Below are 27,022 nucleotides of genomic sequence, written 5' to 3' on the forward strand. Positions count from 1 at the left end.
ATGTATGTGTTGGCACTGGGAGAAAAGTAACTGAGTGTAAGGAAGAGGAAAAGCAGCAAGACAGAAAAATCTAATCAGTGAAATGAGGCAAGAATTCTAGTCATTTTGATTTGCAATTGTGAATATTAAAATAATTATACTGTGTTCTCCAGTATTTGCTAAGTTTCCTAAAATGTTTTAAGTTCTCTAGTATTTCTTTAATATTTGCCACCCTCGACAGCAAAACACTATGAAACAAGATGTGAGGTGGCGATATCAGTAGGCACAATTTATTTTACAAATCAACACAAGAAACTTTGAAACACAGCACTATCTTCAGATCTCATACTCTAGCTTTATTTAAATACTCAGACACTAAAAACTGATGCCAGGACAGTCTATAAGTGACAGTTACAAATCAGTTTGTGGACAGGAAGAGCCATATGAAAAGCTTACAGGAAGGTAAAAGCCTTTCAAGTGGAAAATGGCACATGAGTTAGTTTTATAATTGTGGACACAGTATGTTTAGCCTTTGTTTAATTGACAGTTCCGTCAGATATCTTTTTAAATGCACATGCTGAGATAACTGTGGCTATGCCTTAGTTCCTCCTGGGGGATTTGACATTTCTGAAGGTACAAAGACTGTAGATAAAACACCACTGCAGGAACTATATAAAGTTCAGGCTGCTCAGGATAAATTCTGTAGAAAAACTACAATTAGGTGAACTATGGCAAAGATCCTTTAACATGTAGCTTTTCTTCATTTCATTGCATCTGTTTTTTTTTTACCATCTTTATTGGAGTATAATTGCTTTACAATGATGTGTTAGTTTCTGCTTTATAACAAAGTGAATCAGCTCTACATATACATATATCCCCATATCTTCATTGCACCTTAATAAGTAGAACTTCACTATTGTAAATGCTATTTATATGCATTTTATTTACATATAAGTTATGATTCTTTTAACTACCCATCTCTATGGCTATAAAATTTTTCTTTCCTGAAAATCTCCTCTCTCCTACAACTGTTCTGCTTGCCTCTGTGTTCCCTAAAACCTATATTTCTTCTTTAAAAGGCGATTTATTTTCCTTTGAGAACAACTGCTGGGAAGCCTGCCTCAGAAAGGGAATAGAAATGTTTCTCCTACATTTTGAAAAAAAAATTTTTCTCCCTAGGAATATGTGACCAATTATTGAACAGAATCAGTAGGAAATTAGGGCTTGGTAGACAGAGCTTTGCTGGAGAGCACGTATTCTGTGAAATGTGGAATCCTGCCACAGTGCCATGCAGGTGTGGAGGCAAGGAGGACAGTCTCGTGAGTTTTCCAGCTGCCCGCCAGGGTGAGGACTGTCCACGCTGGCACCTGCTCCGGCTCTTACTCCTCGGACTGCTGTGGACCTGCAGGAGCATCCTGTAAGCATTCCAGCCCAGCACCACTCTGAAGAGATTCTCTCTCCCCTTCCACAGAATCCTTAGGATTGCAGTCCTCCTGGGAGATTCCTGTTTCAGCCTCCGGCTGCTCTTCATTAACACAGTTAGAATTGACATTAAGTTTGCCATCTGATAAAAAGAAAAAAAGTGAGTCATTTTGTTCCTACCATGTGCTGGACACTCTTCTAAGTACTTTACGTGTATTCAATCATTTAATCCTCATAACAACCATGAGGCCAAGTATCATCTCTATTATCATTTTTTACAAATGGAGAAACTGAGAAGAGAGGGGTTTGTTAACTTGCTCATAGTTGCACCGCTAGGAGAAGAACAGAACTGGCATTTGAACTCAGGCCTTGAAATCAGGATTGCTGACTGGCAAAATCCACATTCAAATACAGTTCTGCCATGAGTTAGCTTGACGTGCTTGGTTAGGTAACTGCCTGTACAAGGCTGTTTCCTTATCCATAAAGTGATGCATAATAAAGCCTATCCTACATCTGTGGAGAATAAAGGTGTAGAATGGTGTGTGATACGGGCTGATGTCTAACAGCCAGGAGTTCCCATTCTACTGACTGTCCTCCCATATGGCTTCTCTAGTACCTGTCAACATAAAGGATATACAAGTTTGGTTCAGAAAACGGGAGAACGCACGGCAGTCAGAAAGCCTGACTATTCTCTTAACAATTTATTTCTAAAAATTTAATTTTGTATGAATTCAGCTTTGTACCAATCATCCGTTCCCACTAGTAGTGTTTCTCCACCAGGTGGTAAAGTGGACACAGTCCCTTGAGGGGTGGAGATGGACGTGCTTAGTGTTAGAATCACCTGGGCAGTGCTTTCAAACTATCACTCCCCAGAATGTGCTATATATCCTCTGGGTAGTGTGGGCTGTTCTCTTCTCCAATATATGAATCATTGCTCAAACAACTCACTGTTCCTGATGAAAATGAGTCATATACTTCAGGAGGGAGGGAGAGGAAAAATAATATGGAACTCACTGCCCTCACACTTGTAGAAATTTAATTTGTTCAAGTTAATTTGTAATTTATAGATTTACTCTGTAATTTCACCTGAAGTTTCATAGTTAAGAAATTTAAAGGCTTCCGACCTTAAAATTTTTGGGTAGCCATTAGGGGAAATTTAATTATTTTCGTATTCAAAGACCTTAAAATCCTTTGTGAGCAAAATATAAGTAACAACTCGTTAAGAGTGCATGGTTCCAGGGCAGTCTCATGAGTCATAACGTAGAATGTGGAATAAACGATATTCCTCAGAATCTTTTTTTTAAATTTAATTTAATTTATTTATTTTTGGCTGCATTGGGTCGTTGTTGCTGTGTGCGGGCTTTCTCTAGTTGTGGTGAGTGGGGGCTACTCTTCGTTGCAGTGTGCGGGCTTCTCATTGCAGTGGCTTCTCTTGTTGTGGAGCACAGGCTCTAGGCGCGCGGGCTCAGTAGTTGTGGCACACGGGCTTAGTAGTAGTGGCTCGTGGGCTCTAGAGCACAGGCTCAGTAGTTGTGGCCCACGGGCTTAGTTGCTCCGCGGCGTGTGGGATCTTCCCGGACCAGGGTACGAACCTGTGTCCCCTGCACTGGCAGGCAGATTCCTAACCACTGCGCCACCAGGGAAGTCCCATCCTCAGAATTTTATGTCTTTCATTTTCTAGTGATAGCTAGGCTGACTACAGTCTTGTACATTATCCCAGGGACTCAAAACAGGGATGCATTTAAGCGTGATCCTTATGTTGGTTAACCCCAAGCTTCCTTGGTCCCCTGAGAAGACTCGGTTCCTGTGTGTCCTGTGTTAGTATCATTGATTCTTCCTTTCCCCACTGACCAACAGTATGATCTTGCTTTTTATACACTTACTGTTGTCCTCTTCACTCTTTTCTTTGGCAGCCTCCAACTGTTGCTTCTCATAAATGTCCTTGAGACTCTTACAGATTTTCTTGTGTGCAAACCAATGTGTTTTCTGGCAGGTTTGATCGCAATATATTACCTGAAGGCAATTGTACGTTTATTTTCAAGAGGTGTAATCGCATAATTTTTCAATTATGACATTCAACCAAGTACTGTGCTGTAAAAATGTTAACTTTTCTATGCTTTATTTTAAATGACCTCCTGCTGGTCCAAGGAGGATGAGAAACACATGGAACACAAGTGCCCCAGCCAACCCCAGACATGAGAGAAAAAATAAATGATTGTTGTTTTAAGTAAAATATTTTAGAGTGTTTTTACATGTGGCAGTAGTTAATCAATATAGATGGTCACATTTAATTCTCACAACTCTAGCCCGATTTCACACATAAGGAAACTGAGGCTCAGAGAAGTAAGTAATTAAAGGAAATGAAACTGGAGAAGTAGGTTATAGCAGAATATGATAGGTTACAGAAGAATAGGCTGAAGAATTTCAACCTTAAAAAACAAGAGGAAATTAACATAATCTATAGGGTAAAGTGAATGTATAGACGCATGCATGTGGGTGACGTTTGTATGTGAGAAGAAGAACCCATTCAGATATGCCCTTTATAAAGATAATTCTGACAGAAGTGGGTAGTAATCCAGAAAGCTTAAAGATTCGTGACAGTCAGAAGGGAGTTGTAGTTTTACAAGGAAGAGCTGATGAAGAGATTGTAGTTAAAGTCAACATCAGAAGATTTAAGACTGCATATTTAGAACTGTTCCATTGTAGGTTCTCATATCTGCACCAGTCTCAGTCCCCTATGGATAATTTTTCTCTTGTTTTCTCATATTGATTCATTCATTCATATTCTTTCCTTTTTGGGGGTAGTCAGCATAGAAGTTGGGCAGCCTGGGAGTTTGACAGAACATAGAGAGGGCACAGAACTACATTTATCCTGTAGTTCTCTTCCAAAATTATTTTAAAATATTAGATGCAATACTTTATATCTAATGGATTAGAATTTATTAGAAAACAGACATCAACTATTATATTTACAGAATATTAAAACTCAATTATCAATTTGGATGAAATCTAAACCAGATGTCAATGAACTGAAAAGAACTTCATTCTTACCATTTTGCACACTGAGCATCTTTTACTTGCTCCTTTTTCTCCACAGGTGGTGCAAAATTCAACATCCACGAAACCCACCTGACCAGTGATGGCTTGGGTAAGTACAGAGAATGCAGTGGGATCAGAACCCTACAGTGGGTTAGAAGAGGAGGAAAAAAACCTCTGAAATCACCACTGAAAGACTACAGAGAAGACATGTCAAGAACAAGAGACAAAATTATTAAGGCGAGAGACTGCACAGACTATGACAAAATGATAGATGCCTTTCTGAGTACACCTTTTTCTATACAAAGTACATGGCAGGTAAGTCATGGATCCAAATATTCAGAGAGAAAAAAACTGGCCTTATTCTAGAATAAAAGTATTTTTTCAATTAGGATTATTCAGTAAGCACACAAAGATTTCAGATATATGACAATGAGCTCAGAGTGGAATTTCCTTCTGAGAATTAAGACAATATACATATTTTGAGGGACAATTTATAGGGCACATCACAAATGTTTATCTTAATTCTTAAAAGTTTAGTGCAATGTAAGTGTTTTAAAGACTTTAAACTATTTACTTGATGCTGGTCTGCAATTCTAATAGTTAAAAATTATCACCTTTATTACTGAAATGTTCCAAACTCTTAAAATTAAAAAGACATAGATGTGATTGCATTAGGGTATTAAGAAAAACCAAAAAATATGAAAATTATCATATGGCTACTGAAAATCAGAATGGCTTGCTAAAGAGGAGTTATGAAATTTTTTTACATGGGAAATTATAAGGGCAAATATTTATCTGCCTGGGATAATGCTATTAAGACCTATTTGAATGTTTATCAGCCTAGCATAATACTATTAAGACCTACTTAGAGCAATTACAGGGTATCGAGCTGTCTTACCTACTCAAAACAGTTCTTGTTTCTGAGTTTTTCCAATTTGCTTCTTTATTCCCAACTAAATTTTTGCCAATTTTCATAATTTAAATTTTCATTTGCCTTTTCTTCCTAAGTTTATTTGTTTTAATATTACCTTATCAATTGTACACAACAGAGCTTTACAAATACCACCTTGGGACATTGTTTTACACTGTACTCATTTTGAAAACCGCCTTACTCCTCCTGAAAACAAATGATGACTGAGTTTCCTTTCACATTCAAGGGCTGAGAATTCTCTTTTGGAATGAAGATAGTATAACAGTGAGAAAAAAATAGTGAAATAAAACCTCAGATACTAGATATAAGTTAATAATTTCATAAGGAATGAATGTCTATGGCAGTTGTGCTCAGAAGAGAACTTGTTAAAAATTCAGATTGATCTATACTTTCTAAATTAGAATCTCTAAGGATGTGGTCCATGTACCTGCATTATTACAGGTAATTCTGAAACATACTAAAAGTTTGAGAATTACTGGTACTTAAATGTTACAATGAACACTTATTAATCTATAAAATTATTCTGCCTTAAAAGCAGAGTATTTGATCAGACAACAGTCTGGCCCACAGAGTATGATATATTCAACAGATTTTACAACAATTACATTTTTTTTTTTTTTTGTAAAAGTGACTGAGACATGTTCAAAATCTCCCCCACAACAGGACTTTTGTGGGAGTCAGAAAGCAATGACATTCTCACAGATGTAACTGGAGGTAAAACTAAAGGATTTTTTGCTAGAAGTATGGCTGTTAATGTGAACTATTGCTTCAGAAAAAAATTGACGGTACAGTAGAGTAACCACATGAAATCTTTCTTGTCACAGTTGAATGACAAGAATTCTTTCTTGCTGTGCAAAATCTTGTCATCTACTTTGTTAAATAAGAATCTGTTTAGGCACCAGAGCTCCACCTATAGAAGATATGCAGCCTAAAAACGAACAGGATGCTTTATTCAATGTATCCTATAAAATCAGAGACATTAGCTAGCCTTCCAGATGTTAAAATACACACTGTCAATTGAGAAAGCAAAATATCTTTAACAGTTATCATCTGTTACAATGCTGGAGCAGCATTTCTTAAGTGTAGCCATGCCTCACACTTCCTGCTGAATTCTGTCACAGGTGGAAGCCAGAGTTCCACAGTAGGCGGAGGGAATCAAAACCCCTCCATGAGGGCCCAGGCATCAGCACTGTCAGAAAGGACCATAGGGGACCCTCGTGGCAGCCAGCCATGAGAACCACCATGGCACGGGACAAGCTTAACACTGCTTCAGAGGCTTTTGAACTTGCAGGATACCGGAAGCCATTAGGCAGTAAACAGTGGCTATCTGGGACACTCACAACCACAAGCATTGCAGATAAATAAAGTTCTCCGGAGAGCAGAACATGTAACTCTTAAAGAACAAAAATGTTTAAAGAGAGAAATTTTTCTAAATTGCATTAAATAAATACTATCTTTTTACTGATGGCTCAGATCACTAGGATAAATATCAATCACACACCATACACTCTAACTACATTATTTTATGATACAGGGTTAAAATGGATTGTTGAGCCTTACACTAACCTGCTTTGACTTTTTAAAAAATACTCCAGGCTGCTATTTTTAGTTTTTCTGTTTTCTCCCTTGAAGGTACAATGTCAGCTACACTTGTTAGTGCTGGAAATATCCCACAGCAGCCACTATTAATTGCTTCTCTGATAGCCATTCCCCCAACTCCTTACTAACAGAAACATAATTTAGTCAGAGCAGCAGTGTTTAGACCAGCCAAAAGCATTTCCCCAGAATACCCATTTCTCCAAAATACTCACTTCCACCTGTGCCACTAAGAGCACAGGTCAGCATGCATTTCAGGGAGAGCTTATGTTTTCCAGCTACAGACCAATTTCCTTTGCTTGTCTGCCTAGGATAGGAATGTGAGCTTGGAGGAAGAGCATGAGAAGCCTTGCAACTCTGAGGTCATAAGCATGTGTATGATAATCTGTATGGCTAAAGAATATCGGGTGGAAAAACAGGAAAGTATTTGGGTCCTCAGTCCATTTCTGCGCTACTGTGCCCGATCTGGTCTGCCTACCTTTGGGCTTCTGAGTATATAAGAATAACTAAACCCTTATCTATTTAATTCATAGTTGGCTGGAGTTTGATATGCACAGCCAAAACACATTCATAATTGATACACCACCCTCATAATTTGCTAACCTGAATCTTCCAAAAGCTTAAACACCAAATAGCCAAGCATATTAAAGAGCAAGGGGAAAGAATCTCTATGTGAAATCATGGAGAGCTCTCAGGAATAAATCAGTGCATGAACTTCATGAGATCATCTTGTCTGCTTAGGTCTTTCTTCTTCCATGGTTCTGAGTCGGTTAAGTCAATGTATAAAGGAACACCTGGAACCCATTTTTAGTCCTGATTTTTCAGACTGAGAATGATATAACAGCCTAGAGAAGGCAGAGAAGAACCAACATTGCCAGATGGAGGGAGGAAACCAGGGATGGGAATAGTGTCAGGATCAGTTTCTTGCCTAATAGACAAAGGCTGATAAAGGATTTGATTGAAATGCGTAAAAGCATAACTGGTGTAGATAAGGTAAACTGAAACCTATTCAAAATAGGGAAGGCAGGGAGTGTCTTTCATACTACTTAAATAAATATATGACAAAAGGGCAGTAAATAATTTAAAGAATAGATAATAAAGTTAAAATTTACTTCCCATAACTGGCAAGTATAAATAGATTTTTTTTAACGTATGGAAAATTTATAAAATCAGAGGCATTAAAGTAGAACATAAGAAGCTGGGACATCCTTTGAGATTGTTTAGCAGGACACACAATGAGCCTTCTCATGACTTATCCTCTCACATCCCCTGACAGGAAACCATCAACGCAGACATTCAATTCCTACTTTCATCTAGTATGGGATTTTGTACTGGTTTTTCACACACTACACCTGAACAACTGTGGATCTGTATCACATAGTGGATGTGTACCCACTGTTAAGGTTTCACAGAGGCATTAAAAATGTAAGTATCCACTGTAACAATCTATATTCTGACATAAGGATATACTGTTTATTAAACCATGAACCATATAAATGGAAGAAGAGGATTGAGAGAGGGGAAATGGATAAACAGAAACAGTGTTAACAGGCAAACCTATCTCCATGTTTGCTTCTGAAGTTTTTCTAAAATAATAAAGAATTAAGTCTTTATTAAATAAATAAATAATGCTAAAGAGAACATGACTTTAATTGTACAAAATATGGTGATTAGGTCTTACTGATAGAGTTAACTTAGTTGCGAAGAGCCTTACAATTTCAACAGGAGCAATGCTTCGCACCAGCTGCTGGAGAAGTGTAGCTTCACAGTAAGGAAATTTTCTGATACTTTCTCTAATGATCTTTTCTTGATATATTGGAAAGCCATCAGAAGGTCGGCCTTTTAACAAGCTGAAAGATATTTTTTAAAAAGTAACTAGAGTTACTTTTTAAAGGAGTTGAGTTACTAAGCATTTCCTCCCAGCTGAACCCATGAACTTTGAGTAGTTTCTTCTTTGCTGCATAAGATTTTCATTGGGTCTTCACATCCTGAGGATAGACTCAATTCAGATTGCTGCTCTACCTGCGCATTAGGCTAGGCCTTATCAGGTTTAGGGGCTTAGAGATGTATTTATAAAAGTAACCCCTGACATAAAACATACTAAACACTGTTATCAGATTAGCTAGTTACTTATTACCATGTCAGTTATTTGTACAAAGAATGAAAACTCTCATTGAGTCACACCCTTCTGACTTAGTTCTCTTTTCTTAGTAAAACTATCGGAGAATTTGACCCCCAGGGGTCAGAGAACAAGGGTAACACACAGCTCTCCTGGGTACAGAAACAGAGATACATTGAGCGCCACTGTGAATCCAGAGCAGCAATTATGGCATAAGCACTCCTATCCTCAAATTTGGACTTGGGCTGCTTTCTAGCTGTATGATTTTACACATGATATTTAACATCTCCAGACTTCAGATTTCTCACCTATAACTGGTGATAACAAAAGCACTGTTGTAAAGAGTATAGAATGGAATAATCAATTTAGTTATGAGTGCCCCTTGTTTCTTACAGATGAAATGTGATCTCAACATTAACATCTGCTGCTAAAATGTTTAATTTTTAAATCCATAATGAGATCTCATATAATGGAACATTATCCATTTGAGTGTACTTTATACATGACATGGGAAAAAACAGTACCTTTTGATCAGAGTGTCCAGTTTATTCTCTCCGTCTTTTAAGAAGTTAATACATTTCTGAAAGATACAGCTGATGTAATGCATTTTCATAGCCAGTACTTCATTCATGTCTCTTTGCTTCATACATTTCTCACAAATCAAATCCATCACCTTGTAGCATTTATTCAGAGCTGCTTCTTCTGCCAGCAGAGGATTCTCATTTATAAGCATCACAATCTAGAAGAAATCCCAGTGAGCTTAGAAATTCATTGAGAAATTTTCCATGTGCAAATTAGGTAGTCAGTTTTGATTACCAAATAAAGTCTTTCTTATGGTCACGTATTTACTGTGTTAATTTAAATGAGAATGCAAATTGCCACTGATCAAGTTGTAAAACTAATACAGAAGGACCCTGACATTATGGAATCTCTTGAATTCTGTGTATCAGTTATCGAGTGATTTGCCATCCAGCTATACTAGGGTGTTAGTTGGCCAGTAGGAATCATGGTTTCACTATCTCTGTTAAAAGCACTTTCACTAAAGATAAGCATGGCATATTTGTACACCTTTTATATATAGAATCAACTAACAGAGCAATCACTACTTTTAGTTAACATTACTGTTAGGATTTCATGGCTAGGAAAACCATAATTCTCATTCATTCTTGTTAATTATAAGGAAATGAAGATTTTTACTGACAAGAAGTCTAAAAATAAAAGGTGTATTACTTACTGATTGACTACATTTCTCTTTGGAAATTTTCCTAATATGCTTCTAATCACCAATGCGAATAGGTCAAAGCGGAAAGCAAAAATAGCTTTAAAAAGGGATTCTAAGAGAGTTATCCAATCTGATGCATTATGAGTCCCACACTTCCCATATATGCCCAGATTAAGCCCAAATTTAGTGTAATAAGGAGTATTTATTTTTTCTTTATTGGTTGTGGTAGGCTTTCATAGGACAGCTGTAAAAATCCATAGTGAGATACAGTAATGTAAACATGTGTGTAACATAGGCACAGTTGTATTCTCAGAGCAGAAGTTCATTCAGTATTTGTTAACTTACGTGTTACAGCTAAATACCTGTCCCAGGTAATCTTAGGAAACAACAGGTGGCAGATTTCATGAATTAGATCCTTTTCTTTAGACATGAAGATAATTTGTTAACTTAAGTAAAACCCATGCTGAGCTTCCTACTTGAAAATTTAACATATATTAAATGTTCCTGTTAAATTAAGGTTTTTTACTTATTTTTGACACTACTAAATTGATATATAACCTAGTATTTTACTAAAAATATAGCACTCAATAACAAATTATTAGACTTCATGAAATAAGTATAATCAGAATCCTTATTGGTAACAAAAAGTTTGCTGAAAACTTTCCCTACCGTAATATATATCATTAATTACCTGTTTATATTTCTGCTGTCAACTGCAATCAATTGAAGCTGTTTGCTCAATATTTTGTATACAGCATTTGTAATCTAAGGATAGGATCTAAACTTACATGTAAGAATTCTTTAAAAAATCCCAAATAGAACCCAGATTAATGATTGATTTTTTTTTGTTTAAGACATTAGACTTTATTTTATAATATACAGCAGTACACACAATAAAAAATGATATATACCCACAGCTCAACAGTGAGCTCACTGAATCATTTACATAGCTGCACACAAAATAATAATATTTGAATTAGTTTCTGTCCTTTAATCTCTGCAGCATTGTAAAATAATATATTTATTATAAAGGGAATCATTAATTACTGAAGAGGAATAAATAAATTCTGGGCTTAAAAATCATGTTAATAATCAAAAGATAGGATCACTTGCACACATCTGTTTCCTAATCACTTAGAGACTCTGCTAAACTCTATTGTCATTTTTCCTGTGACTCTGTTTTTCTCCATTATAATCTCTGTATTCTGGGCATTAGCACAATTCCCCAAGTCCCTGTTGAAAGCAAACATCCTTATTGCTATAGCAGCCACTTAACCTCCGTGCAAATGTATCTGTGTTAGGTACAATGCAGCAAAAAGGTGCACTGTTGGATCGAGTGTTGTACTGTGCTTATCTTAAAAGGTCTTTGATTTGGTAGAGTGGCTATTAGTTACTTTTTTTATAATAAGCCCTATGAAGACCTGTGCCAGCTTGAAAAGGGGTAAAGCAATGAAAATGGGCCACCACAAAAGCAACTGGGCAGCTTTTATCTAAAGTATGGATAAAAGAAAGGTTTTCAAGTGAATAGACTATTTATACGTACAAAAAGCAAGGTGTGGTCTGAAGGAAGGTACTATAATTATAGAATAGTCTCTCTTATAAGACCAAGTGCTCTAAAAAATATAATGTAGGCTATTTTAGTTTATATACCTTTACAGTTTGTCTGTATAAATATACCCCTAATCAAATTTACTCAAAATATGTGCCTTTAAAGATAATTGGAGGTACAGTAATTCTTAGGATATTTAACCCTGAGAAACTAGGTTCTGTGCAAACATCAAAAATTACTCCATAGACTCAATTATCACAATAATTGAGATTACTGCAATCTCAAAGGGTGGACACGGATATAAGACACAGTGAATCAGATACATACAGGAAACTTCTTCAAATCAATCAAACCCAGAATATTCTGTAATGCTCAGGCTAGAGGGGGAATGACAAGGGCCTTGTAAAACCACACACGTTCTCTACATTGAGAAATACTGTATCCCTGGGAAAAATCCTGTCTTCCCACTCCAGCTTGCTCCACTCCTAATAGAAGTGCCACGGAGAGGGAGTCACTGTTTACAGCAGTTCTGTCTTTCCTGTGTGTGCTGGGAGGGAAAGAAAGACTGAAACAGAAGAGGCTAAATATTTTTTAGAGGTTAAATTCTAAGTCCTATAAAATCTCCACTAGAAACACAAACACCTGATTCATGACTGAATTTCCTTTTTGCCCGATTAGGGTCATAAGTGTTGCCTCTAGCGGTTCTTTCAGAATGTTAAGTAAAACATTTGAGTTTTGAAAAATAAAAACAGAATAGATACCACTTGTCTGTTGTATGGGAAAGGATCTGCTAGTCTGTCATCTCTCTAGATGGTCCAGAAAATTAATTTGGGTGAAGGACCACATGAAAGGTATTTTTTGATTTGTTTGTTCCTCGAGCTTCAAAGACCATATGCAAAGGGATGTAGCAGTAAAGTAATAAGATTATACACAATTTGGAACTTGAGTGTTAGTTTTCAAAAGAGTTACTTTATGAGAGCTGTCCACTTATTTTAATGACAATGAGTATATTCCAGATTCTTCTGTAACAGACAAAGGAAATCTATTTCACTACATTAACACTTTGTATTAAGGGAAAACTTCAATTTTTGACCCAACATACTGTCTTGCTCACCAAACAGCTCTGAATTACTATCAAATCTATACATTATGAATGAAGACATATGGTAGACATTGAAATTTGAAAAAGGACAGCATCATTGTAGCACACATGGAGTTTTATGTGATGACTCACTGAAAAAATAATATTAATTTGGATCAATTAAAAAAAAACAATCAGTTTACAAATAAACACAAAGGTCATATATAAAACATGAAGCAAATAGCAGTGGCAATAGTTCACAATAGCCCTTGAAGTTTCCCAGTTAAGCCATTTGGACTTCTGGGTTGGTCTACTGAGTTTGAAAATCTGTGTGATTTGACCATTCACTAGAAGTGTATCACTTAAATGCATCAAATACCGACTTGCATGAAAAAAAAAATGTGTTCATTATTACATTCCAGAACATTTCCTGGAAGGATAATTAGCGTAGTAGATGCTGTTGGTTCCCCACCCAGATTCTCTTTACCAGGCCTGTGTACCAGGTCCCTGCTGCTGGCTCGTTGGCTGCTGTGGGCTCCGAGCTGCCTCCTTCCTCAGGGAACTTTCTTCATCCAAAGACAGCCACCTCACTTGTCACTATCTGGGAAGCTGTCCTTTCCCTCTGGGGACAGACCTCAGCCAATTACAGACTGACACATGAAAGCCTGGCTCCCTTGCCTCTCTGGAGCCATTAATGATCCGGAGCTCACTGTGAGATGAGGTGGAAGCTAGGCTTCGGCTGAACCCATCTCTCTGCCTAGCTTTTCCTCTGGCTCTAGGCTGTGTCCCTCACTCTCTTCTAGGTTTCAAACGACAGCACTCCTTCACTGTATCAAGTGAACAAGAGAGTCTATCACAAGCTTTACATCAACAAAAAGCAGCCCAAGACAATTATGATCCTATGTACTAAGAGCCGTTTAAATTCTGAAGCAATATTTGAATAGAAAGCAAATACAGTAGACGTTACGGTACCTTGACAGGATGCAGATTTGTTGTGGTGATAATTTTGTGCAGGGGGCTTGCCAACTTCGGGGGCAGCCTCGGCTCTTTATCCAGTCCCTGGGGTTTAGTGTAATAATCCAGTTTCTCTCGAGGAAAGAAATTGTTGATTATAGTCACACAATCATGTTGACCTTTTAATAGAAAAATAGGAAATATATAATTTCATTATTCAAAATAAGACATTTTCCATTTTTTTAATTATGTTACTCTGTTTTCTGAAGTAAACATGCATCAACATCTTCAATTTGTAGAAAAGGAGAGTACGGGGGAGGAGGAGAGGTAAAATGTTCTGGGGAACATCTATAAGCATGCTTTGTGATCAAGAAATAATCTTTTTTTTTTTTTTTGTGGTACGCGGGCCTCTCATTGCCGTGGCCTCTCCTGTTGCGGAGCACAGGCTCCGGACGCACAGGCTCAGCGGCCATGGCTCACGGGCCCAGCCGCTCCGCGGCATGTGGGATCTTCCTGGACCGGGGCACGAACCTGTGTCCCTTGCATCGGCAGGTGGACTCTCAACCACTAAGCCACCAGGGAAGCCCAAGAAATAATCTCCTTTTAAAGACACAGAATTCACAATACATGAGAAGATTATGTGGATAACAACAACAAAAAAGCAACGTTCAACTTAAAATTGACCCTAAATGTTTAATAAAAGTTGCTTGTAATTTAAATGTCTCTTCTTCCACCCCTACACAAATGATATTCATTCTTCCCTAATCACATCTGGCTTTCTTTACACAGAATTTAAATTTATTCTGTATAAAGTTATTATCATTATAATTACTGTTCATATTGTTAAGCTAATCTCTTCCCCCCTTGAATTTGAGAAAAGCTTGGCCTCTTTGTGAAATGAATTAGAGAAAAAGCTTTTGCCCCCGTAAGCTTGGAATCCACATTACGGCTCCTCATAGATCCCTGTGCCACTTCTCTAAGCCATCTCCAGAGGTAAAAATTGTTCTAGGAAAGCAAAACCTTCCCTGGCGAAGCTGGTGGCCTGTGTTTTCCTGCTGCCTCCCCCTCCCTGGCTCCCTCTCCACTACTTCTCTGGAGCAAGAAAGTGGCCACTCTGGGCCAGCAGGCTGTGCCTGCAGGGCACATTTGCAGGTGCAGGCTCTTCCAGAATCTCCGGAGGACAGACTTCTTCCTCCGCTTTGCCTGAGGAGGGCTGAGGGACCAGCGGCGGAGACTCCTGGGGAGCCGGCCCAGACGCCGGGGCTCCCAGAGAGGGGTCCACCCTGGGTGGCCCTTGTGGCCCCTGCCCACTTGTACACAGTCCAGGGAGCATCTGCTCGATCCTGCCAACAACAGGTGACCTGTGGGGGGATTGCATTGTGGGCCAGGTGGACCCTTGAGGTTGGCCAAGGGCTCAGCCTGCCTGAGAGTTCAAGGAGAACTCAAGAGTGGACCGGCTTCCCGCTGTGTCTCAGCAGAGGACAAAATATCTCGTGGTTTGTTGACCCTAAGACCACAGGTATAGAGAGATGGCACTTCCCTTCACAGCTCCACGACGCTGTCGGCTTTACCTGACTGCCTAGGAGATGCAGACCAAAGGGGATCCAATCTCGAAAGACTCTGCAATGCCTCCAGCAAAGGGCTTCTTCCGCGGAACGTGTTCTTACGACTACAACCACCCACAACCAAACCATAACCACAACCACCAAAGAAGAAAACTTAAATTAAGCAGATCAACTACAGTATGTAAAGAGACCTTCATGGACCACAGAAAGATTCCATTTTTAAAAGTTAATAGACAAACTGAAAGAGGTAATCCTGGTTACTATTGAGAACTAAAATAGTAATGTAGAAGATGAAGGGGATGAAATATCTCAAAACAGAGAAAAACTAGGATATAGAAATCATTATGGAAGAGATGAGAGCTGAAAAACAGACCCAGGAAAAAAAAGAAATGGATGGAGAATTAATAATTAAACAAATGATAAAAGAACACATCCATGATATGAAGGGAAGTTTTAGTAGTGATCACAGTATCATTTTTGGTATTTGATGTTATTCTTAAATGCTGAAACACCAGTTTCTTTTTCTTTTCTTTTTTTAAAACCAGAAATCTCCATTGTATATATCTTGAGGAAAAGTCAAACAGTAACAGGAAATATTAAAAATATGAAATGTTCTGTTTAGAAAATGATCATTTCTACCTACATAATCTTCAAGAAGGGAGAAAAATGACAATCAAGCAAATATACTACAAGCAGGATGTAAACATGACAGCGCCAAAAGTAACACAGATAATGGTGTGCAGGAATTTACAACCGTACATGAAGAAACTAAAGAAGATGAAGACAAATTGCGCTGCTTTCTAAAACACATCCAGCTTCAATAAAAAGACAGAGGTTCCTGTTTAAAAAAAAAAAGGTGCTCTAAAATAGCTTCTAGAGACTTCCCTCGTGGTGCAGTGGTTAAGAATCCACCTACCAATGCAGGGGACTCGGGTTCGGGTCCTGGTCTGGGAAGATCCAACATGCCGCGGAGCAACTAAGTGCGTGCACCACAGCTACTGAGCCTGTGCCCTAGAGCCCACGAGCCACAACTACTGAGCACACGTGCCACAACTACTGAAGCCCGCACGCCTAGAACCCGTGCTCCGCAACGGGAGGCCATTGCAGTGAGAAGGCCGTGCACCACAATGAAGAGTAGCCCCCGCTCACCACAACTAGAGACAGTCTGTGTGCGGCAACGAAGACCCAATGCAGCCAAAAATAAATAAATTAAAAAAAATTAAAATAAAAAATAAAATAGCTTCTAACTATCAAAATAGACATAGGAATATCTGAAGGTAAAGGGATCAGAGGAAAATACAGACTTAGTTTGTAACTACATCTTCTCATCAGTCCTCCAACTAGTATACTCAGAAAAAGCCTTGTTAGCAGTTGGAAATATTTGTACATAAAATACTGGCTACTGTCCTACTATCGTAGGACTAGAGGTTTGTTAAAATTACACCTTTGTGAGAAGGAAAAAAATAATATTACTTTACTTTTTTCCAACATTAATCTTTCTCATTTTAGGTAGTACTTAGGTAATTTTGATATTTTATTTAAAAAAATCTGCTAATAATTTATATTAGAGTGATATACATATATATTTAAAGTTTATCTTTATAAATTTTTACTTAATTTATATTTAAATTTTAAAATTGAAACTATTAAATATTTAGTTTTATGAGTTTTTAATTTATGAATTGTGAATACCTACAAATAAAATAGTACTATTAATATAGAAAATGAATGCTGGGGGTGGGGGCTGGGTGGGGACCAGTGCATCATTTTGTGCCATTATTACTATCACTGGACTTGAGTCTTCTAGACTGAATGGGCTCACTGAGTCAGCCCTCGGCAGGATTAATGAGAACATACACACAACCAGACACATGCTAGTACAATTTTTTACTTTCAAGGATAAACTGAAATTGAAATACAGTTCCAGACTAAGAAATGAAAAGTTGACAAAGAAAAATAAATTACATTCTCACTTACACAACCAGGATTTAGAAAACTGTGGAGTAACTTCTACATATGATTGAGAGAATAGAACAGTGATATAAGAATCATGAAACTAGCCAACATATGACTCGCATTTCAGAGAAAAAGAGAGTTTTGGTTATGATGGGTTTCAAACAATATACAACCTACGTACCATCTGAGAATGTCCTGTAACCAAAACCTAAATGAGAACAGAGATCTCAAGATGGAGCAACGAGAAAAGAGAGGAGAGAGTGAAGAACAAGAGCCCTTGGCAGCAGAGTTAGTTAATCCCAACAGGTGGAGACAGCACGATGGAGAAATTATACTGTAGATGGTGAGGACTGCTGAAGCAGAAAGAACACACCATGAATGACACTCTAATGACATATTGGCCCAAACATTCTCGACTTTCTCAGGCAAGTCCACAGCTAGTCGTAGTGGTGGAGGAGGAAAGGAAAGGCCTGTTGCCTGACAAGGCAAACACAGAGAATGTGGAGAAATAAATGAGTTATAAGGATTTCATCTTGTTGGGGTTGCTAAATGGGCAAATGCAAAACCTTAAGGGTAGGGCACTGGGTATAGTTTTGCTCTTGTTTCTAGATAGTAACTGAGAAATATGGGTTTAACTGGGAACACTGTGAATAGGAGAGTACGCACTGGTAGAATATAAGAGCATTCTTGATCTTTCAAGTTAATAAAAGGAGAAAGAAAATTTACTCTAACAAGACCAGGCCAATCACATTAAGGAAACACACACACACACACACACACACACACACACACACACACACACACACACACACACACACACACACACACACACACACACACACACAAACAGCCACATACTGAGTGAGACGGGAGGGACTTCCATGGTGTACTGGTAAGTGAGGAAAACAAGTTGCAAGGAACATATTTGTATGACCTGATTTGTAAAAGATGAAAAAATCTTGCACGTGTGTGAGTACATATGTATACATATTGATCTGCCTGAGGGGAATGAAAGTGGGAGAATGAGTTTTTAATAAGACTAACTATAAGGAGAATATAATGTCAACTTGAAAGGGTACAATGTAATTTTCTGTCTATGAAATTAGTCTAAATAGATTAAAATGGAATGAAAGCGTTACCCTCACTTTAGGATGGAACTGTGGACAGGTGTACATTAGATTTTTATTAACATAGTATTGATAGTATTAAGAAAACAGAGAAAAAGAAAAGCATTGTATTAATGGTTGAAAGTGCAGGCTCCTCCACTTCCAGCCCTGTGATCTGGGGAAAGTTACTTAACCTCTATCTCAGCTCTATTTCATTACATTGTGGACATAATGAAAACTTGTAGAGTTAAAGAGAACTTCAAATCATCCAATTCCCTGGCTTCTTCGTACATATCAGAAAACTGAGGATCTGGAGGTGAAGGGATTTGCCTGTGATCTTGTAACTAATTAGGAGCAGATATGAACTAAAATATGAGTCTCATGATTCCTAGTTTAGTGTTTTTTCTTACTAAACTGACACCCTCAAAATTAGGGCTGAGGTGGTAGCAACCAGGAAGCCCCTAACTGTGGGAGATAAATATTTCTCTGAAGTTTGCACAGCAAAGCCATACCTTTTTCAAATCCTCCTGAACTGAAGTAAAATAAAACAAGAATATTTGTTCTTAAAGAGCTGTCATAAAGTGACTCAGTGACTGTTTTGACTTAATCAACAGTACTTACTATTAGTAGTTTTAAGTAATATAATAATAAAATTTAACACCATATACAGTTACTGTCCCCTGTATCTGACTAATTCCCACTGTACCTTAGCTTACATGTAATTTCTCTCTCGAAATTCCCTTGGAATGGGAGAGAAGATCCCTCCCTTTGATGTATTTTACGGAACCCTTAAGTCACCATTGGAATACATTTTCACATAGTCATTGCCTTTATCCTCTTAGTGCCATGAATGGAGGAACACCCTCTGTCTTATTCACCAAAGCATCTAGAGTGATGCTTGGTCTACAGGTTGTGAATGTTAAGTATCTGTTTAATGAATCATTAGGCCTCACCGAGCTACTTACTACATTCCCAATAAATCAGATTATTTCTATCATTGCTTTTCTATCAATGGACTCTTCTAACTGCCAACTCATTGGGGCCAAAATACCAAACATCAAATACTCATTCCCACTCTCTTCTAAACCCCCTATATTATATCAAGTAACAGGATTAACACATCAAGAAATATTGGGCACACGCAATAAATGTTTGTGGTTGATGAGGATGATAATTAAACAGCTGTATATTGTATTATCATTAATGCTCCTTCCTAATCATTGTTGTAATTATTATAAACAGCAATAACTGATGGCATTTATTGAGAGGTACATGTAAAGCTCTTTAGGTCTATCATCTCATTTAATCCTTTCAATAACCATGTAAACATTTTGCAATGAGGAAACTGAAGATCAGAATCATTAAGTAACTTGCTGTTAAGTGGTACAGCCAGAATTTCAACCCAGGATCACTGACTCCACAGTTCCTGTTCTTAAACATTAGGTTAAACTATTTCCTTAGAGGAGTAAAATATTCTCATTCAAGCATTTGACTGCAACAAAAAGGCCTCACCACACTCTGTATTTCAGAGTGGAGATTCAAAATAGCTTGTTCATGTTATCCAAAGTGTCATTAGGTGTTTCATTAAGTTAGACAAAACTGTAAACATTTGCTTTTTTAAAAATAAACATGACAGGGCTTCCCTGGTGGCACAGTGGTTGAGAATCTGCCTGCCAATGCAGGGGACACGGGTTCGAGCCCTGGTCTGGGAAGATCCCACATGCCACGGAGCAACTGGGCCCGTGAGCCACAATTACTGAGCCTGCGCATCTGGAGCCTGTGCTCCGCAACAAGAGAGACCGCAATAGTGAGAGGCCCGCGCACCGCGATGAAGAGTGGCCCCCACTTGCCACAACTAGAGAAAGCCCTCGCACAGAAACGAAGACCCAACACAGCCATAAATAAATAAAATTTAAAAAAAAAAAGTGAAAGGGAGACAAGGTCATTTACATGGCTGTTATAAAAAAAAAAAAAAAAAGAAAAAGAAACATGACAGTATTTACACTCTGAGAAGCAAAGTGGTATTTTTTTCCATGGGGGAAACTCTGGGTATAAGCTAATGTAAAACTGCCATAAAAACTCACCCACAAAGGCTGCCATCTGAGCTGCTGTTCTTCCTACAGAGTTGACAACATCTGTCTCGGCACCAGCTTCCAACATTACCCACGTGATGTCTTTATTACCTAGAGTTAAAAAGAAACATACTTGTTAAAATTAAGGACTGCACAATTCAAATATTCCCTTTTAAATAATCTGTACCCTTTTTTTTCTGCTGAGTTTTAGGTTTCTATTTTGTGGATCTTTTCATTTTTTCCAAAATATAAATCATAACTATAGCAAAAAGTAAAATGCTATAGAACCCGCATAGAAATTAACCTTATTTTCTAGAAAACACATCAAGCAATACAAAAATGGTATGGAATTGAATATAACTTTTTTTTTTAACAAGACAAAGTATGTTTTTCCTATGATAATACTTAGTATTAAAAAAAAGAATAATGCTTAGTATAAAGTCAAAACAAAAAACAAAGACAGAAAAAATAAAATGACTAAAAGTCTCCCCTTAATGTCTACTAACTCATCCCATCCTTCACACCTACAGGCCCTGAGATAACTACTGACAGTTGAGGATCTATCTTTTTACACTTTGTCCTATCTACACATTCATAGTGATTCTATTTGTGTTCTTTCACTAAAGGAATCCTTACAGATAATCTGCTATTATCAACTATACTCAGTGGACACCATTTCCCATTACTTTTTGCAAGCTTGAACTATGATTTCCTTAGGAACAGTTCCTGGAAAACACTGTAGGATCAAAGGTTATGCATATTACCAGGCTGCCTTCCAGCAAGGTTGGGCTGATGTACACTCCCCAAAACAGTGCACAAAAGTTCCTGTGCCAAGACTGGGCATCATCATTCCTCCTTAACCTTTGCCAGTATGTTTAAGTGAAAGGTTATCATTTGTTGTTCTAATCTGCAGATCTTTGAGAGCGTTTTAAGCTTATTAGCCAGTTGTATTACTTTTGTTCTCTGTTCAATTTTCTGTCTAATTTTCTACTGTAGTATTTGTTGTTTTCTAACTGACTTATAAGAACTCTTCATATATAATGATACAACCCTTTTAGAAATGGTAATAACTATTTTCCTTAGTTTTTTAATTTATATTTTAACTCTATGTATGGTATTTTCTATATATGGAAATGTTTTAAGATTTTATGTAATCAAATTAGGCAATGTTGCCCTTTTTGAATTCTATATTTTATACTATGCTTAGAAATGCTTTTTTTCCCCCGGATTATAAAAATACAGATTACTGCTTTTAAAGCATGGTAATATTAAGTTACATATTTATTTTCTTAAAAAACTGTAACAAGGACAGATAATTCCACTTAATTTTAGATATTTCCCAATTGTCTTTCTTCAGCAAATTATAAGCAACATGAATCAGAGTAAGTTTCTAAATGGATCATCATATTTAGTACTTAAATGTCACTGAAGCAAATAGCCCTATCATAGCAGGTATTCTCTCAAGAGAACAACAAAGAAGCTTTCATATTACTTCAAAATATAAAACTATAGAACAGCAAAGGAACTAAATTGTAAGAATAATAGATCTAGCTCCACAACTCTAAACAAAATATATTGTCAATACAAAGAATCAAGTGATTTAAATAACTAAAGAAACATCACCAAATAAACTATATAACATACTTCATACATTATAGCTTTTCAAAACCGATTCCCACCATGTCTTTCCACAAGACATGATCTTAAAATTACTATAACAAAAATGCGCTTAATTTAAAAATGTACACATTCTTATAACAAATTTGTATAGGTGACTATTATTGGTATATTAGAATAAATGCTAAAACTTCACCAGAAAGTGCAGCAAACATGAGGGCTGTGTATCCATGTTCATGTTGATGACAATTTACATCAGCTCCATGTCGTAAAAGTAATTTGCACATATCAAGTTTTCCTTTATATGCAGCATGCATTAGAGGAGTCATTCCATTCTTTAACAGAAAGGGAAAAAAAGTATTAAGTTTACTTATTTACCTTTCCCCCTGCCTATGAACAATTCCTGCAATTAAATTAAAACACAAAATAAAATGAATTAATAAAATCATCTTTATAATCTGCATTTTTATACTCAATTCCCCACTTGGATCTTCCATAAACTGCTGAAGAAGAAAGATGGTTTTATTACCTGAGGTTTTCTACAGATTAGCAAACAGATTCAGAGAAGAATTGCTCAACTTCACATGACTAGTAAAATGGCCAGGGCAAGGACCAAAACTTAAATTTATCAGGGCTCTCATCTCTACTACACATACTTAGCTCCTGGGGAAACAAATGAACAAGCAGATACAAATGCGTTAAAAAAAGAAAAGAAAAGAAAAAAGTAAGGAAAAACCTTAAAACAAATAGAATGCTTATCAAGGGGAAAGTTGAATATGGTATATCCATAGCATGGAATAGTATGGAATAGTGTGATGTTACTAATTGAATACATTTGTATCTACTGAATTGAAAAAATTTCCATGAATTACTGCCAATGAGAAAAACAAGATGTGAGAAATGTATGTTAGAGTGTTCTCATTTTTAAAAAATGATCCTCAAAATCACATTTATATTTTGATCATATATATGATTTGGTTATATATATGATTATATGAATATGGAGAAATGATTGGTAGTGTTTATACCAGGCTACACTGTTTAGTCTCCATATGTTTTGTCCATATCCAATGAAACATCCAACTTTATATGTTGACTACCTAATACTATTTGGTGGATAAATAAATGAGATGTTCCCTGTAAGTAAATCTTCTCAGAATCCAGGAGAGACTCTCTGAGTGCTGGAATTTCAGAGTTACTCTGGATGAAAACCTCTCTAAAACACATAATCTCTTTTTTAAGCAAATCTTAGAATACTAACATAATTTGAATTGTTCTTGATGATTCTAGACTATTATAATGAACATCGTCATCAATATTATCAGAGGTTTGTTGATGTGAGAATCATAGGAAGGTTCTACACGAGGCAACTTAGTAGTAGTCAATGTTTCTTGAGAGTAGTAACGGGAAACTGATAAGGAGATTAAAACTTTAGTAGTTTAAAAAACTTTAAATATGATGACCCTAAAAATAAAGTTTCTCTCCCATAATTTTTAAATCAAAGAATTCATCAATATTAGTCTACTGAGTTACAACTCTATATCATTAAATGCAGCATTCATTCATTCAGCAAATATTTATTGAGTGCCTAAGATATGTCAGACACAGATCTATGCACTGTGGGTAGCAATGAGCAAATTCCATGCCCCTAAAGTCTAAGTCCCTGGCACTAAATTTTAGTAGGGGTGACAAGGCAGATGGTGATAATAAGTGCTATAGGGAAACAGCATCGAGTAAGGGGGAGAGGGAATGGCAGAAGGTAAGAAGAGATCGTTATTTTTAAAAGAACAGTCAAAGAATGTCCCTCTGAGCAGGTGGCATTTGAACAAAGCCCTGGCAGGAGCAAAGGATGTAAATAACTAGAGGAAGAATGCTCCAGTAAAGAGAATGCAAGTGTAAAACTCTTTGGGGGAGAGGATCATTGGGTTCAAGGAATACCAAGGAGGCCAAATCTGTACGCAGCTCACTCATAGAAGCTCCAGGAACCTCCTTGTCTTGAATTTGGTGCCCCTAGGTTTAAACATTAAGTACAGGAGTGTGTCTCATGTTTTAACCTTAAGTAGGATGCCAATGCTTGTGGAAGGTTTCTGCAAACTTATTCAAGTTACAGAAAAGCCATTCTACCTTAAGTTGTTAAAAGAGTTTTTACCCCCAGTAGTTAAATATTATCAAATGCATTATATCTATTGAGATGATCATATTTCTCTTTTATTCTGTAATACAGTGAATTACATTGAAAGATTTTCTAAACTGAACCATCCTATCATTCTTGGAGAAACCTTACTTGGTTAAGTCTTATTATTCTTTTGATACACTACTGGATCAAGTTGGTAATATTTTATATAGTGTCTTTGCATCTGTATTTACAAAGTGAATTGAGCCCACAGTTTGCTTGGGCTTCTTCCTGTTTTGGCATCAGCATTATGCTAACTTTATCAAATGAGTTAGGCAGCTTCCCATCTTTTTATGAACTAATGGTACAATCTGTGTAAAATGAGAATTAAATGGTCCTTGAATGTTTTGTAAAGCTTACTCAGGTGTGCAGCTTTAGAAGGTAGTTGGCACTTAAATACATTTATACAAATCTTCCTTAATTATCCCAGTTTTTCTATTTCTATATGAGATAAATACGTTCATTTTTATTTTTCTAAAAAATCACTACTTTCATATGGGTTTTCAAATGAATTGGCTTTAAAAAGTTATGACAATTCCTCTTATAATTGCAGTTATGCTCTTACTTCCTTGGTGTTTATTTATTATTTTCTTGCTTATACTTTCCAAATTGTGTCTATTTTTTTGGTCTTAAATTGATAACTTTGTTTTATCTTTTCTTTTTTAACAGCTTCATTGTGATATAATTTACTCATTTAACGTTACAATTAAATAGTTTTAAGTATTTTCAGAGTTGTGCAACCATCACCACAATCAATTTTAGAATATTTTTGTCAAAACCAAATGAAATACCATACCTATTAGCAGTCATTGCCGTTACCCCTCCCCATCCCATTACCCAGCCTTAGGCAACCGCTAATCTACTTTCTGTGTCTATGAACTTGCCCATTTCGGACATCTCCTATACATGAAATCATACAATATTAGTCTTGTTTGATTGGCTTCTTTCACTTGGGAGAATGTTTTTGAAATTCACCCATGTTGTAGCATGCACCAGGACTTCATTCCTCTTTGTGACTGAATAATATTCTGTTGCATGGATACACTACACTGTGTTTATCCACTTATCAGCTGATGGATGTTTGGACTGTTTCCACCTTTGGCTCTTATGAATAATGCTGCTATAAACATTCATGTTCAAGTTTTTGTATTGTCGTATGTTTTATTTTTCTTAGTTACATACCTAGGATGGCTGAGTTATATGGTAACTCCATGTTTAATCATTTGAGGAATTGTCAACCCATGTTAAAGAGCAGCTGCACCATTTTATATTCCTACCAGCAAAGCACGAGGGTTCCAGCTTCTCCACATCCTAATACTTGTTATTATCTATATATATTTTTTTATTATTGCCATCCTAGTGGGTGTAAAGTGGCCTCCCATTGTGTTTTTTTTGTTTTTTTTTTTTTCCTTTGCGGTACGCGGGCCTCTCACCGCCGTGGCCTCTCCCGCCGCGGAGCACAGGCTCCGGACGCGCAGGCTCAGCGGCCATGGCTCACGGGCCCAGCCGCTCGGCGGCATGTGGGATCTTCCTGGACCGGGGCACGAACTCGTGTCCCCTGCATTGGCAGGCGGACTCTCAACCACTGCGCCACCAGGGAAGCCCATAAACCAGTTTTTAACAGTGTTAAATGTAAATGGAGATGTACTATTTCTGTCTTATATAAAGTGCATATACTGTTAGGTTATTCAAATTTTCCATCCCTTGAATACTCTTTTCTACTTATCATTTTCTAAAAGATGCTATCGTGGTCTTACAAATTTCTCCTTTGAATTCTACTTTTTTCTTTATAACCTCAAAGCTTATAAGATTATTAGTGAAGGCTTAAGGCTGGTATATTCCTGGTGGTTTATCAACTTTCTATAAGAAAGAGTCTACATCTTTTTTTTTTTTTTTTTTGCTTTAAACTTTTTTTTGCGGTAAGCGGGCCTCTCACTGTTGTGGCCTCTCCCGTTGTGGAGCACAGGCTCCGGATGCGCAGGCTTAGCCGCCAAGGCTCACGGGCCCAGCCGCTCCGCGGCACGTGGGATCTTCCTGGACCGGGGCACGAACCCGTGTCCCCTGCATTGGCAGGCGGACTCTCAACCACTGCGCCACCAGGAGAAGCCCTTTAAACTTTATTTTGTCTGATATTAACTTTACTACCCATGTGCGGGTAAAGGGTTAACAAAACACCTCCTTTGCTGCATGAGAAACTGAAATTCAGTTAATGTTCTAGTACTAGAACTGTCCTGTATAATACCTACTAGCCACACATGGCTAATGGCTGCCATACTGGACAGCTCTGAAGAGAAACTACCATCTCAGAAAGTTATTCTGGATTGCAATTGTTCTAGAAAGTTAAGTTTAGGTCAGTTAACCCTCCCGAGAAGTAGAATTGCTGGATCAAAGGTATATACATTTAAAAATGAGAAATATTCTAAAATTTTCTCCAGAATATGATGCCAATTTATACCTAATCCAGTAGCATATAAAAGTCCAATGTTTCACAAGAAATGATATGGAATTGGTTTAACAGTCACTTATTCGATTACCAGTAAAATTAAACATGTTTTTACATCCTTATTATCTTTTGCAACCTGTCTGCTGACATTTGCTTTAGAGCTTAGGATAACTTGAACACAAATGCTAGAAAACAACT

The 27,022-nt window shown here is 37.2% G+C and overlaps 1 protein-coding gene across 1 annotated transcript in view; it reads right to left on the reverse strand.

Moving 5' to 3' along the window:
• Positions 1 to 325: 325 nt before the first annotated feature.
• ANKMY2 (ankyrin repeat and MYND domain containing 2) overlaps positions 326 to 27,022 on the reverse strand; it is a 34,287-nt gene continuing 7,590 nt past the window's right edge. The window contains exons 3-10 of the mRNA XM_082661684.1: positions 22,405 to 22,543; positions 20,604 to 20,702; positions 13,911 to 14,071; positions 9,611 to 9,825; positions 8,682 to 8,817; positions 4,453 to 4,581; positions 3,285 to 3,414; positions 326 to 1,543 (exon numbers count right to left, since the gene is read on the reverse strand). Of these exons, the coding sequence (XP_082517810.1) occupies positions 1,359 to 1,543; positions 3,285 to 3,414; positions 4,453 to 4,581; positions 8,682 to 8,817; positions 9,611 to 9,825; positions 13,911 to 14,071; positions 20,604 to 20,702; positions 22,405 to 22,543 (1,194 nt within the window). The 3' untranslated portion in view covers positions 326 to 1,358. The remainder of the gene's footprint in view (positions 1,544 to 3,284; positions 3,415 to 4,452; positions 4,582 to 8,681; positions 8,818 to 9,610; positions 9,826 to 13,910; positions 14,072 to 20,603; positions 20,703 to 22,404; positions 22,544 to 27,022) is intronic.

The sequence above is a fragment of the Grampus griseus genome (genome assembly GCF_964374135.1).
Source record: "Grampus griseus genome assembly, chromosome: 9".
Lineage (NCBI taxonomy): Eukaryota > Metazoa > Chordata > Mammalia > Artiodactyla > Delphinidae > Grampus > Grampus griseus.